The 15,161-nt window shown below is 40.9% G+C and overlaps 1 protein-coding gene across 1 annotated transcript in view; it reads left to right on the top strand.

Annotated features, from left to right (window-relative positions):
* AKAP13 (A-kinase anchoring protein 13) overlaps window positions 1–15,161 on the top strand; it is a 69,751-nt gene that overhangs the window by 23,021 nt on the left and 31,569 nt on the right. The window contains exons 5-8 of the mRNA XM_058033552.1: window positions 945–998; window positions 4,320–4,382; window positions 6,690–6,867; window positions 7,434–7,542. Of these exons, the coding sequence (XP_057889535.1) occupies window positions 945–998; window positions 4,320–4,382; window positions 6,690–6,867; window positions 7,434–7,542 (404 nt within the window). The remainder of the gene's footprint in view (window positions 1–944; window positions 999–4,319; window positions 4,383–6,689; window positions 6,868–7,433; window positions 7,543–15,161) is intronic.

The following is a 15,161-nucleotide window of genomic DNA, read 5'->3' as shown; positions in this document are numbered from 1 at the left end:
TGTAATTGCCACCAGAACCAGCCCAGGGATCAGAACTGGGCTGCCCAGCCAGGAGGAGGAATGGGGTGACAGAGTGCACCATCAGCTGAGCTCTGAGAGATGCTTCCTGCCCCAGCAATGATTTGCAGCCCCTGTCCACACCAAAAATAGGCCAGACCTTGATGACAAAGATAGCTAAGTCAAGTTTAGATAGAGGACCCAAAAAGCCTACAGAAAAAAAAAAATCAACTTTTTGTAAAATGTGGTATTTTCCCACTGTTATGTGTTTCCTGTTTGTAAAAGGGATGTAAAAAGAGTGTAAAAGTTTGTTCACAGAAAAGATAATGAAAAAAACCCCAAAAATGCGAAAAGATGCTCAGTTCCCCTTCGCTTCCCATCTCTCCTCAAATGCATTTCACAGATAATCCTCATGTCTGCATTTTGCTATTAAAAATACAAAGAAAACCAACAAGGCTGCACAAAAGGATGTTCATCCTTCAGTTAATTCCTGACATTCATAGCAGATTTGAAATGCCTGTCTTTCAACAAAGCTGCAGTGTGTGTTAAATGTCCAGGCTGGGCAAAGGAACACCCTCGTGTTTCACTGATGGATTAAGCACTGCAGAACTGGAGCTGCTGTTAATCACTATTGCTAACAGCTTCTGTCAAAGTGTTTGGCCTTATCTAAACTTTAAACTGACTTGGCTTTGGCAGCAGCAAAGTTGCAACATGGTCAATACCTGTGCAGCCTTCTTTCTGTACAAAATAAAACCAACCAAAGCCCAGATTTATTTGTAGAAGAGAGGAGAAACACAAACTCATTACTTCCTTTCATATTCCATTTTGTGTTTTCCCTGTATGTCCATTCCTTCTGTCTGTGTGTTGAGGATATTATTCCTTTAGCTGCCATTTGTTAAGTTTTTTTTCATTCAAGCTGCTGACCATTCTCCATGATTCATTTTCAGTTCAATGCGAATTCTGGGGGATGGTATAAAGAAGCCTCCCATTCATAGGAGAAGGTACAAAGCCAACTAATGTGACTAACTGTTTTGTGTTTGAATGTCTACTAACTCCATCTTCTCATGTTAGTAAACCTGTAGTACCTCTGGAAGTGTTGGCATTGGAGCTGTGCATCCCCCCTGGCTGCTTTCTCTCTCCGGTCTGACCCATGGGCCCCACAGAGCCCATGCCTGAGCTGTTTTCTCCAGGACATTATGTTAATAATGAAGAGAAATCTCAGATACGATTTTGTTGGCCTTTGCCATGTGTAAGATTTGGAGTTGATCAAGACAGTGGTTTACCTTGGGAGCATGTGTGTGATTTGGATTTAAAGCACATCAGAGACTCCTGGCAAGACTTGCAGGAGGGGCAGCTGGGAGAAGGGATGGGTCAGACACAATCTCAGACTTGGGGAACACTGCAGATCTGCAGCTGATTCAATTAAATGGCTTTAATTTTGCTCTTTTGATGGTTTTTATAACCATCTTCCTAAAATATAGAAAATGTGTTTTTCTCTTTGCTTCTCTAAAAAACTTTCAGTTTCTCATCCATCCCACAGACACACAGTTCCACTCATGTTACCTTTGCATTGGCTATTAGTATATAAAAAAGGGTACTTAATTTTTGACACAGCAGGTGTGGACTGTCCACACATAGAGATTTTAGGCTAAAGAAAAAAGAGAAGTTGAACTTCTGTCCTTCAGTGGTTCAAGCTTGTCTCACCTCCCATAGCCTGTTACTTCCCCTCCTGTGCCAGGTTAGCTTGGGATTTCACTTCAGCTGAAATATGGATGGGGTGCTGCGTGTGTACACAAGCTACCACATTCCCACTTGTGAAAAGAATGGTGTTATGACCAAAAAAATCACTGTGCCTCACCATGCATCAGCATCAATGAAACCCAGCAGCACTGTACAGTTCAAAAGAACATTCTTAGAAAAGAATTTTTTTTATAAAAGGCACAAGGAAGAACATGCTTTTTTACTTCTAAGAAGCCTCTTCATTTGCACCACTGCAGGAAGCAGTGCAGTGCTTGACTTCTCAGCTCATGCAAATGTTCCTATTTTTATCAGTGTTCTATTAAGGCTCCTCTGTAGGAGCTGTGTTATTATTTAGAGTCAAAATATCTGAAACACTGAGCTTACATATAGAATAAAGAAAACATCTAGAATACCTGGTCATATCTGAAATGTGTGATAATCCTTTCATAAACACTTTCTCACTTTTTCTGGTCTCTAAACCATTTTGGAATCATCCTCTCTAACCCCACTTGTGGAGCAGGAGCCTGAAACTGATTCCAGCTGTTCATGCTCTCCCACAAGGCTGGTGTAGATAAAAGCTCCTTCTCCTCCTCCCCAAGCTGTCTTCTGTAAAGGGTTTTTTTGCATGCTCTGCATTGATGTTTTTAGGATTTTAGGGTGTTGCCAACAGGCTGTGGGTGGCTCCCCCACAGTACTGTGGTTCTGCAAGAGTGCTTTCCACAGCCTTTGCCAACAGATCCCCTTCCTTCCTTCTCTGAGATCTCAGCACTTCCAGGCTTCCTCCTACATATGTAGGGCTCCTCTTCTTCCCTCCCCTGCAGTTTTAGCGTTTGGGATCATCTCCATAACACAACAGTGGTCAGGAATAAAAGCATCTTTTAGAATGTAAACATTACATGGTTAATGAAGAGAATCTTCTTTCCTTTGATTGAAAAGGGACCACACAAAAATGAGTGGCTTTGAAAAGCAAGGTGACATCAGGATATCTCAAAGGGTCCCCCAAGCTCAGAGCTCTTGTGGCCACGAGCAGATGGCCTGGGGAATCATGTGTGACACCTTCCTTGGGATGCTTTCTCTGCTGCCCCTGAGCAGGTCTGAGTGACCCTCTGGGAGGCTGAACCCAGGCCTGAGAGTGCAGGTTGTGTGTGATGGAGGTGGATTTCCTGTGGCCTGAACTTGGTTCCTCTATGATTTTACTCAAGTATTTTAGTCCCTGCCATCCCCCACCAATAGTTAAACATCTGCCATTGTGGTTGGAGTGGGTGAGGATGATGAAGTACTTGGAAATATTGGCTTGTTATGGCAAGGAATGTTTTCATGAAGAATGTTTATAGTACTGTGCTGAGAGCTCCAGGTGAAGCACACCTTTTGGGTGTGTCCTCACCCAGTTAATATCCTTTATAAAACAGGCAGCAATTATCTGAACTCTGCCATTGAACACCCATCCAGAATGTTTCCAATTATCAAACCCTTCCAGAATGTTTCCAGTGTTGCAGTGTGTGTGGAAACAACATGAGATGGCATGACATGATGCATTCAGTGGGTTCAAATCTTCATCTGTGCCCTCAGAGGCTTCTGGCACTCACAGTTCCTTGTCCAGGAAACCTTAAATTTGTTCTGCCCTTTTCACAGGCTCCTATCATGGAGCAAAGCATGTTCTGGCCATGTCCCCTCCTTGCATGGATCTCAGACCAGGACCTGGGAGCAGGGCTTGTGCTTATGCAAAATTCCCTTCAGACAGTGAATGCTTCCTGAGCAGCGTTTTCAGGATTTAGAGATCATACAAATGTAATAGCTGACAAGAAGATGGATTTCTCTGTTTCTGCAAAACCTACAATTGGGCCATGAGCTAACAGACAAAAAATAACAAAAGCAGTCTAAAATAACAGCCAAAATATTTACATTCTGCATTTTCATTTCTTATGTCTTTCATGATGCAACTTTGGGACTCTTTTGGGGAATGGGAGCTGAAAGGTTTTTTAGTTAGTAGCACTCTTGATTTAATCCCAAGTTAACAGTAAGATTAGCTTATTTTTTTCTTCCAGCCTCTTTCACTGACTGTGAAAGACTGTGCAGCATTTAAGAATGTGTCTTTCTCCTTATTTATCCAAGCCTAGCCTGAGGTTATTAATATTTCTGTGGAGGGCATTTACACTGTGAAATATCTGTAAGGGATTCTTTTTCTGATTTGAGAATGCGAGCTCCCAGGAAAATACTAATAATTACTAACACAGTGGTTGTGTGTGATTACTTGCAAATTGGCTTTGGTATGTTTTAGCCTTGTTTTTCCCAAAAACCTCCCTCCCCACAAGGAGTACTTTCCCCAGTACATTGTATACTCACTGATGGGGTGAGTTTGGGGGAAGTGTGAGCTGTCCTGCTCCCTGTTCAGTGGTAACCTCAGGCATTTGGGACACTGTGGTGTGTTTGTTCAACCAGACCTGTGCTACTGCATTATTTCTGAGTTTGTTGGGTTTTTTTTTTTTTTGAGGTATGTGAGAGTCTTTTAGCAATCCCCATGTGCCATAACAATCCGATAATCACTGCCCTTTTCCTTTCTTTGCCTCTTTTGCTGTTCCTAGTTTGAGCTGGTGTCCCTCAGGCGTACAGTACCTTGCCATGGGTCCTGACTTTACTTGTAGAAGGTATGGTATGAATAAACGTGCAGCAGCACAGGAGCTCTGCAAACACCCCTGTCGTCAGCTTCTCGTGCATCCCGCACTGCTGCTCTGGCTGAAGCGCGCACGTGTTTGTTTGCTTGGTCTGCTTTTTCAGCAATCACTCGTGGGAGTGGAGCCTCAGGGCTGGGCTGCAGGTGGAGGTGGTGGCTGCTTTCCCCTGGCCCCTGGCAGTGAAGGGGCTGCACTGTTGGGTTGAGCTGCTCTGCTCCGTGATGACTTCGAGCCGCGGGGTTCTTTCCGCAGCAGTGATCAGAATGAAAATGGTGACAGCAGCGAAGAATCAAAGCAAGATTTAATGTGATTCAGCACTTCTCTGTACCAGATCAGTCTCATAAAGGGTTTAAGTTCACACAGACTTGCTCTCTGTAAATTGAAAGGTCTAAGCTTTTCTTCAAGGAGACTAAATCACGTAAAACCTTCCCTGAAAAAAACTGAACACCACAGATGAAAATTTCCAAGGCTCTTAAAGTTTGATCTTCTGTAGAAAGTCCCAGTGCTGAAATTGGTGTTTGCAGGTCACTTCTTTACCCAATATTGTTTGGAAGCCAGTCCCCCAGATTTTATGGCTTTATAGCTTTTCTCTAGCAGTTTTTGCTGGGTGGGTAGAGCTTTTAAAACTCTTCTTCTGAAGAGTACATATTGAGAAGGAAATCTGCCCTTAATGGACAGTTAATTATGTTTGGTGTATATATGCCAATCAGCAAATTACAAACCAGTATCATTGATAACTATTTTATGGGCTAACATTTGCAGATTTTAGCTAGTTTTGTCACAAGTACATGATTTTTTTTTCTCTACTGTGTAGCATCATTATTGCCACCTTGGAATGTAAAAAAGATATATTCTTCCATCCTAAATAATTAGTAGAAATTGGACTGATTTCTACCTACAGGTGTTTTAGAATAAACTTTTAAATGCCTGCTGTTGATACACATTGATGAGTCACAATCTTCCTAAAGCAGATTAAATTATAAATGCTTCAACCAGTCTTTTTTCTCATTAATTACCACGAAAAAAGGTTTTTTTAAATTACTGAATCTTCTTATTCATGGTTTATTGCAGTTTTTGCTTTCAAGGTGCATATTTATGAGCCTTGTAATGCTTCTAAGGGACTGCAGAACATTAATCACTGCTATGCAAGTCTACCTGAATTTAAAGCTCCTTTGGTTGTTTAAATCATCTGTACAGCCTGTAGTATGTTTTCTTTTTCATGTGTTTCATGGCAGCTTGTTCACCACAGACATCATGATTAGCCTCAGGTTGGGATATAAATCCAGGGTAGGGCTGGCACTTAGTGAGTATCAAATCCAACACTGGCCATGGATCTGTGCTGCTGTCCTGGGAGGAAAATCTGCAAAGCTTCACCCAGTGAACCCACACTGGCATTGCAGTGGGTTTGTGTGGGCACGAGGAGCAAAAGAGTCGGAAGCAGAATATTAGAGGAAGATTTATCAGATTAAATAGTCCCATGTGAGACAGGATGTGTTTTGTATAGGTGAGAAGAGAGTGTCACTTGTCTATCAGCATCTGTCTCTACAGAGTTTGGCCAGATGTTTTATTTCTAACAGTTCTTCAAGCAAAAGCTTAGTAATTTATTTAGCTTTGAGTTATTGCCCAGCTCTACTGAGCAAGACCTAGTTCCCTCAATAGATGATAAAATAAAATTGATTGGGTGATGGAAACAACATTTATTGAACTTAAAAACAAAACCACAGCATGGGTAAAAGAGAAGCCACCTGTGGCAGAGTAAATGACATTATCAGTGCCAAAACTGTGCAGTGTCAGGATTTAAAATAGATTCAGAGGATGTGGCTGCAGAGATGAGAGTTACAGCAGCTGATGTGGCTGCTGGGAGTGGTATTGGTCCAGGACAGGCAACACCTGGTAGTTTGATTTGGGTGGCTTTATTCCAAGGGAGAGCCTAATAAAAACCTATCAAAGAGAATACGTGGAAATGCCAAAAATCTTTAGAAGCGGTGTTTCTGGATTTTCCTGTGCACCACTCAAAAAGAGTAAAGAATCCAGTAGGAAAGGCAAATGACCAGGAGTTTCAGTGGTTGTTCAAGCAATGAGCAAACCTTTATGTCTCATTAGCAGCACAAAGATGTTGCTGTTTGCTCTGAAGAAAAAAGAACATGCTGAGGAGTAACACCTGCCTTTGCCTGCACACTTCAGTGCCTGCTCTGTGTTTTATGTTTGCAGGTGCTCTGTGCTGAAAGACACTGGTCCCTGAGAGTTTGGCAGCACCTGACCTCTGTGCTTTCTCTTTAGTTACAGCCTAGAAGGCCTTACTGGAGACTCTGGTGAGAACAAGAAGCCCTCTACAAACCTGGAGGCTTCTTCCCTGAGCTCCAAAGACCTCAGGAGGAGTCCCCTTGCCAGCAATCAGTCCCTGGTGCTGCTCGCTGAGGAGCTCGAGCAAGGAGAAATCAGAGACTACAACCACCAGGTAAAGCTGTCCAGCTACTGTTGGGAAATGCTGCATCAACATTTTGGAAGTCATTTTCCCAAGTGACAGTCTTGCAAAGGCTTTCACCTTACATGTACATACACATAATGTTAAAAATCTTTCATCTTTAACATGGAGGAACCTCCAGCTATTTTAAATTTTCTACTTCATTGCAGCAACACAACACTTGTGTCTTCTCTTGCTTAGAGGAATGGCATTTTTGGGGAACAAACTGCTAAACATCAGGGGTTTTTTTTGTCATATTGAGCCACAGCCTAGTTTTGCTGAGGAACTGGAGTCACAACAGCAATTTCCATGGCTATCAGAGAGTTTTAACAGTATCTGATTTTTAATGCCTTGCAAGACAATCAAGCACACATAGTCTCTGTGTTGCATAATTAGTTTCTGACACTTAAGAGGCAAAACAAAATGTTGCATTTCACCTGAGTACTGTTTCACTGTTTCAAAGTGAGAGTTGCAGTAAACATGAGCCCGAGCTGGGCTCTGAAGCTGGGATGGTTCTGTCATTCCTGACATACTCAGCGTGGTTCTGTCCTGTTCTGCAGGTGCATCAGGCATCACAGCCACAAGGATTTAACTTCTGCACTTCTGCTGCTTCATCTCCACTGACCAAATCCATGTCTCTAATGTCAATTAGCAAACCAGTGCTCGACAGTGAGTAATCCAGTTTTCCCTTATCCACTCTGTCATCTCTATAATTTGGTATATCTTGCTTTCTTCCCAAGGCAAAATGTGCTCCTGCCCGCTCCTGCTTCCTTTATTACATGAAGTACATGTTTCACTGCTGCATGGAATTGTGGGTGCATAGGCAGAATTCATTCAGTTTAGTTTTGTTCTTCCCAGGGTATCCCTGCTATTTTCTTTCTGTTAGGTTTCCTTTGTGTGGGTTATTTTTTTTCTTTCTAAATTAGACTATTGCTATGGAAACTATGATTTATTTTATTGAGTTTGTTAACTAAAAAAAAGGATCTCATTTTGCATCCTTTCACCTTTCAGAGTTTCTTCCTTTGATGTCAGGTAAATTCTACTTGAGATCTTTCTTCCCTGCATCTAGATTTTTTTTAAAGCTGATACATGGAAATTTGAGAATCCATGTCTAGATCTCCTTGGAGGAGTTTGTTGCTATTCATTCTGAGTTAAATATTTTGGAGCAGTTGGGTGTAATTTATTGAATCTCATTCCTGGAGAAAATAATAAAAGATGATTCTATAAAATTTTCCAGTTTAGCTTAATTGAAGTGATAACAAGCACTTAATTTTGCAACTTAGCTGAATTGATTCTTTCAGCTGAAAAAGTCATTCAGAAGGCTGCAGCTGGATGTGCTTTGGATGTATTACACATGTTTTCATTTTATTAATTGCCAACCAGAAATCCTATTGACATTTTAGCTCGTGTCAATTAGTGATGGTGTCTGCTCTTTCCTCTTTATTAACGTGATTCTCCCTTGCAAAGGACAACAGGGTGCTTTAAGAAAAGTGTTTTATTCATGGAGGAGGCTCGCTGGAGGAAGCTCAAAGGGATTGTGCTTTGTAGGAAATGGCTTTTAATTCTTCACCATGATAATTCCATGATTAATAAGGATGTGGCCTGACAGATGTGTCCCCCAGCAGCAGTAACCAAACCAGGGCAGCTCTGTCCTGTGGAGAGACCAGATGCTGCTCCGTGTGATGGCACTGCCTCTTCCCTCCTTGGGCTGAAGGTCCTCATTGTTGTTTTTTGAGGCAACCAATTTCTTGGCATTGCACCCAGCCTCTGACCAAACACCCAAAAACTTGGCTGGCTCCCCAGAAATGAGGGAAATGTCCTGTGACCTTGTGTTAAAAATGCCATGGAGCCTTGATTGTCCCATCTCCTTCTAGAGCCAGCCTGGCCACCCTGGTCCCTGGAGAGAGAAGGAAAAGAGGAGATGTAGTAACCTCTCCACAGGGGCTGTGGGCAAAGCAGCAGGGTTAGTCTGGTGCTTTGAGGCAGATGTCTGTGGGTTTGGGACACTCAATGAAAACATGACTAACGTTCCTCTGAGCTTTATTTGCTCAGTCATTAATTTGTGACATTTTTATAGGAAGGTGGTTTTTGAAAATCAGAGCATCCAAAAGGAATAACATGGAAAATTTAGCTCATGGATTTTTTTTCCCAATCCTGACACCTTCCTGACTACAGAAACTTCAGTAAATCATCCAGAAAAGTTGTAATTGCCCCATCCCTGAAGTGTTCCAAGGCCAGGTTGGATAAGGCTTGATACCTGCTCTAGAGGAAGGTGTGCCTGCCCATGGCAGAGGGCTGGAACTGGATGAGTTTTAAGGTCCCTCCCAGCCCAAACCATTGTATTATTCTGCTTTTATTTTATAGCTTTGAAAGAGGAACAGTGATGTTTGAATTGTGACCACAGGACAGTTTGGTGCCTCTTACAAGGAGGTCTTGGTGTATAAGCTCCCTTGTGTCACCTGGGTTTGATGTTCATGTTTTTCCAGCAGGACACTCGAGAGTTTTGCAAGAATTGTATGGAAGTGAATTCTAGGACAAATTCAGTTCTTTATTCCACTTGCATAATTTTGTGGTAGGTGTTTAAAAAAAAAAAAAAAAGACCCTGTGATCCCTCCAAATGTGTCTGAATGGGAAGAAAGAAGCAAGATGCTGTGCTCGAGAACTTCAAAAACTAAATCCAGATTAATAAACATATGGAGGGTTTTCTATTATTTTACTGTTTATTGTCATATGTGCTGAGGCAGGAGCAATTTCCAAGACCAAGTTCCTAGCCCACACTGCCTCTGATGTGTCAGATGTTCCAAGAGCTGATGTGGCCATTCACAATGTTAATCCTTCAGCATTTTATAGAGGGAGGTCACAAGAGCTGTTGGCTGGAGTGCTCGGAAGAATGCTTTTAGGGTTGGAATAGCAAATTTCCAGTGTGGAGCACTGTTATAAAGCCAGGAATTGCTATAAATAAAACCACTGAAATGGAAGTTGAACTGTGCTGGCAAAGGTGGTTCAATTTACAGTAAAGTATTATTGTTCATCTTGACTTTTAGTCTAAATAGACAGTAGACTACAGAAGAAAAAGTCATATTGCCTAATTGTGTTCTTCAGGTCTGGAACACTAGAACAACTCCTTCAAAAGGCAGTCTAAACAAAACTAATGCATGGGTCTTCCTAAGGATTCTTCCATTTAAATGCCTTTACTGTGCCCATTTTAGTCAAATTGCCTGTAGACAATTGGCATTTGTGACTAATGGCTGGAGGAAGTGTTATGGAGCATTTGCTTTCCTAGCATTGGTTATTCCTTGGACAGTGTTTTTTGTATTCTGAATTCAGTTTTGATGTATGATACCAGCCATGCAAAAAACCCTCCTTGTACTGGCTGAAAGGCCATGTTTTATTCAAGGAGAGAAATAATTGCTTTGTCTTTCTCTTGGAAGAGTAGTACTGATAAAGTCTTTAGCCTGTTTTCCCTGTTCTGCAAGTGAATTATGTGTCCATGGCATGACTCAAAAGTTCCTGAATACCCCTGCTGAAGATGTTTAATGTAGGTGCTTTAGTGGAACCCTTGGGTCAGACCTGTCCCAGGGGCAGGGGTTCCTCAGCCCTGTCCCAGGCACCTTTCCTGAGGACACTCAGGTGTACCAGCAGTGGGTGTCCAGCTACCAGCTCGCAGCTCAGAGGTTCCCACCTGTGCTTGTATGAAGAGAAGGTTTGGGAAGTAGGGCCTTTGGAATCCAGTTTTAATGAAGAATGGCTATCTGGCTCTTAATTCTCTTTTCAGAGACCATGTACTTACAAAGAGTTGTTGGGAAGCTGCTGCTATGCAAGGGTTGCTCTTAAAAATAAATTATGGGATATTTGATATCCCATATTAGCAGACTAATTGCTGAGTTGGGCACTATGTTTGGTAGGCATTATACAGGCAAGGGCAGAAGAGGAGGTAGTGGGGCTTTTCTCATGTTTAGGCAGTTTCTTTAAAAAAAAGACTCCTAAATTTTAAAATAAGGCAGAAGAGATGCTTGTTTTTTCTGTTTTATTGTGGAAGAAGAGAAAGGAAGTTTAAGTGTCTTCTTTTTAATGCTGGAAATTTTGAAGGGCATGACATTGTCAACATTGTTGATTTTTAGTTTTTAGACATAGAAGTGGCAAGAACCTTCCCAGGTAGATAAAGTCAACACTTCAGATAAATTGTCTTTGCTAATTTGGTAGCTTTGTTGTATCATTTAACTGCAGAAAGCACCTTCAAACAGATATCTTGAGCTGTTCTAGTTTGACTCCATGGCAGTTCTTTCACTTAAGCTGATGCCCTTTGTCCAGAGATCCATTTTGTTGTTGGTATTCTGTTTGGAAAGATAACTGCCTATAATTCTTCACTAAGAGGTCCTGTAAAAAAAGTCAGCAAAAATAGGGAAAGACTGGAGCCTTGAGCTGTGCATGCAGTGAGACCTGTGCCCTCTGAAACCTGCACCCTCTGGAATTCTCAGTTCTTTGTTTCTTGTGCCTTTCTGGAGCCAGCTGCTTTGCAGACTTTTCCTTTGCTTTGCTTTTAGTTTGCTTTGGCTGCTTTCCTCTCCTTTTTATTATTCAATGCATTTTCAAGCATGCTCTAATGTCTGCTGTTAACCCACTTCTCAGCCCAGGGCCGGACTCGACCATCGAGACGAATCTCCTTCTCCTTCAGCATCTCTCCACTCATTCCTAAGTCTAAAACTCTCTTTTCTATTGGCTCTTCTTCCAGTGATGAGGAGGAGGAGTTGGATAGTAAGTAATCCTTTTCTGTGCAATGCAGCCATAATGGGTGGAAACATAGGGAAATCTGGTTTTCTGCTTCAGACACTGGAATTTCATCTTGCAAACATTGAACTCCCCTTTCCATTGCATGATGTCTAACAGCATTATCTTAGTCCTGGATCTGAATACTAACTAATGGCAGAATTTAAAGGGTTATTAGCCAAAGAATCTTCTACATCAGCACCATCACATCTTATCTGGTTTAGTTTTAGTCTGTATCCGTGTGGCAGATATCATCACCTGTCACTCTGAGCAGCAAAATGATCTTTACCATTTTACTAAAACCAAAATATTTGCCTTGAGCTTGTTGCAGGGCATGGAGTTAGCAGAAGAGGTACATTCTTGCCCTCCATAGGTGACAGTGAGTGCATTGCTCCGTGAGAGAGAAGTGGACAGGAGCCCTGATTATTAAATTCTGAAAATCTTCACAGCAACTGTACAGTTCCCCAACTATGCAGAAAGCACAAATTGCAGTCAAAGACCTTAAATCCTCAAGGTGTTCATATCTAGGTCCTGATATTGTTATCAAAATAGTTCAGTGGGAAACAGGTGAGGGTTCTCTTCCAGCTTTTTTTTCCTCCTTCAAACTCCATTGCTAAAAGCTGCCCAACTAAGGCAGAAGATTGAATTAAAGTAATTTAGACTTGTCTTGTTTTTTAAAATAGGCTTACCGAAGATTATTCAAAATGCTTCCTATTTCTTAAGCATGTTTTATTAGACTGTTGAAATAAAGCAGACACATTCCTTGTGTCCTTACTGGGATGGGGGAAATTGCTTTCCAGTCCAATAGATTTTGATTGCTTCCTGAATTTAAAACAATCTCCACACCATCCACGTTGTACATACCTGAATTCTCCTCCTTTCCATTCCTGTCTTCAGTGTGGGTTTGTCCTTTCCTTCAGCAAAGTCCTGTGCTCAGGTGTGATATTACCACTTCCATATTTAAGCTCCTTCCTTGTTTTTCTGTCCTTTTCTTCTGCTTTTAACAAAACTCACAATTCATGGTCCCCACAAAGTGAACTGCAAAGACACAGCTCTGCATTCATGTGATGCCTCACAGTAAAAAATATCCTTAGGTAAACTTTCTGGTGGAGTTTGTTTGTTTGTTTGTTTGTTTGGTGAGTTTTGTTTTTTTAAGCATTTGGGTTATTTTATTTTTTTTTCTTTTAAACATCCAATACTTGATATTCATGTTAGGGTATGACAGTTTTAGAGGATATTTGTAGTAGCCAGTATTTTTCTTCTCTCCCTCAACAGTGCCCCTGTTAACGATCATTTAAGATAATGTCAGATATTGTCTCAATGATATTGTTTTCTTTACATATTTGATGATACTGTGGTGACTTTATAAAGGTTGATTTAGCCACAGCTCTTTCTGAGACTGCCTTGGCAATGGGCATTTTTCATGGAGTAATCTCAGACCAGTTTGTTTTTTCACATCTTTAGGGTTCATTTCTCATACCACTCCTCAACCTTTCCAATCCTGCTTTTCCTTAAGAAAGTGGAGAATTAGTTGAAGTTTGTCTGGTGATATATTTAAGGCATCGATTTCAGATGGCTGGACAATTATTATGAAGCCTTTGGATTTCTTGAGCCACAAAAGTTTAATTATTGACAGCATTAAGGCATTGCAAGCTGGTTTCAACATCATAGTCCAGTCACTGCTTTCTGCAGAATGGATCTTGATGAATTATTTCAAGTCCAGCTGCAATGCGAATTAATTTTTGTGGATGGTGCTTAAAAGGTATTCATATAAATACAGCAAATTTTGGCTGCTAGCCCAGGTTCATTGGACATCGATAGGAGTTATGGCTTTTGAATCAAAAACTTAATTTTTTTGTGAGTTCTGAAGTCAGATTTCAGTTTTGTTCCTGGTCATGACAGGGAACAAAAAGGTTATGAAAATAAGCTTTCCTTCCTCTGTTCTTCTTCAGAAACAAACCAGAAGGTGAGAAGATGTGTCTTTTTCTATGCTTATCTTTCTGGGGTTTACAGCTTGCAGCAGTGTTGATCATGGAATATTATAATCTAAAATATGAAATCATAAACAGACCTTAATTCTTCACTGGATCCATTTTGCCTCCCTGCACTGAGAATATCCCATTTTTAAGATGAAACAACTATTGAAGTAAAAGATAAATGATACATAACTGTAGTTCTCATGCAGTGTTTTTTCTCAAGGTAGTGAAAAGCAGTCACAAATATTAAATTATTGCAGCTCTTCATTCAGTGTTTGTTCACATTTCTGATATTAACTGCAAAGAAACAAAAAGATTTGGGGAATACTTAAATACAGTCAAACTGATGAGTCTTCTAAAAAAAAAAAGGAAAGAGTAAGGACATCTAACCCAGTTTAAAAGCAAGCTAGAAGTGAAATGGGAACCAGAGTTACTGGAGCTTTAACCAAGGATTTGGGAGTCTGTAAATTACTTATGTGATCCTAGTAGGCACTTAGATTTTATATTATATTTTTATATTATAAAAATATAATATCACTATTGGAAGTGGAATAGTAGACTTCATTTCATACATATTACAGTTTTACTGACTTTGGTGTATTTGGGATAAATCATTAATGAGGTGAAAGATTTTGCAAGGGAAATATTAACACAGCTCTCCAAGCAGGGCTTAGGTGACAGGGTATGCCTGTATTTTAGTTTCTCAATATGAAGAAATTATATTTCTGTTTCAGACTCTGTTGGCACTTGAATCAGTGGTTAGAAAATCTGTATTTAAAGCCTAGTATGGCATGCACAGTTTTTCCTAATGCTTTTACTGCTTTTTGGATAAAGGGCCATCTTGGCCTCTAATGGCAAGTAGCTCTTTTGCATTCACACTCAGCATTAAGGGAATTTGAGCCAAAAGAATGTTTTTCTTGCAGTATATATGCAGGAGCCTTGTAAAGTGACAGTCATGCTGCTTCTTGAGCTTCAGATAGGGCTGCAAACAGTGCTTGAATGAAGGTTTTTTTGAGTCCTGGCAAGCCCAGTTATTTCCGAGAGAGCCCTGTGTCCTGGATCATTTCATCCTGATTTTTCAGTGTTCTTCAATGGTTCTGGTAGATGTTGTCAGCTCCCAGATCTGCTCCAAATGCGTTGTGCAAGCAGGTTTCTTGGGCAGAGAGAGTTGGTGCCTCTGGCAGGGCTTCAGCTTCGTGTTGAAATTGAGCCTTTCCTCAAGCAGTGTTTCGTGACGAAGCCCCAGGCTGGTAACGTTTCGTGGAAAACAGAATAAGGCTTCTCTTGTTTCCCTTACTCTTTATGAAGTGCCTCAGGATTTTGATGGGAAAATGAACTGCAGTTTTATCAAGGAGAATAGTTTCATACATGAAACCCGGATGTGCTGTACAATGGATCCTTTCTAGTGGAGTATAAATAAAAGCATTGTGTCAGAATGATTCTCATTTATACCTATTGTCATTGAATTGGCAGTTCTGTTTCAGCCACCCTGATTTACCAGCGAGTTTAACAGTTGCATGGTCTTTACTTAATAGCTGAAGAGTG

The sequence above is a fragment of the Melospiza georgiana genome, chromosome 13, assembly GCF_028018845.1.
Source record: "Melospiza georgiana isolate bMelGeo1 chromosome 13, bMelGeo1.pri, whole genome shotgun sequence".
NCBI lineage: Eukaryota > Metazoa > Chordata > Aves > Passeriformes > Passerellidae > Melospiza > Melospiza georgiana.
This window is presented reverse-complemented; position numbering and strand designations above follow the sequence as displayed.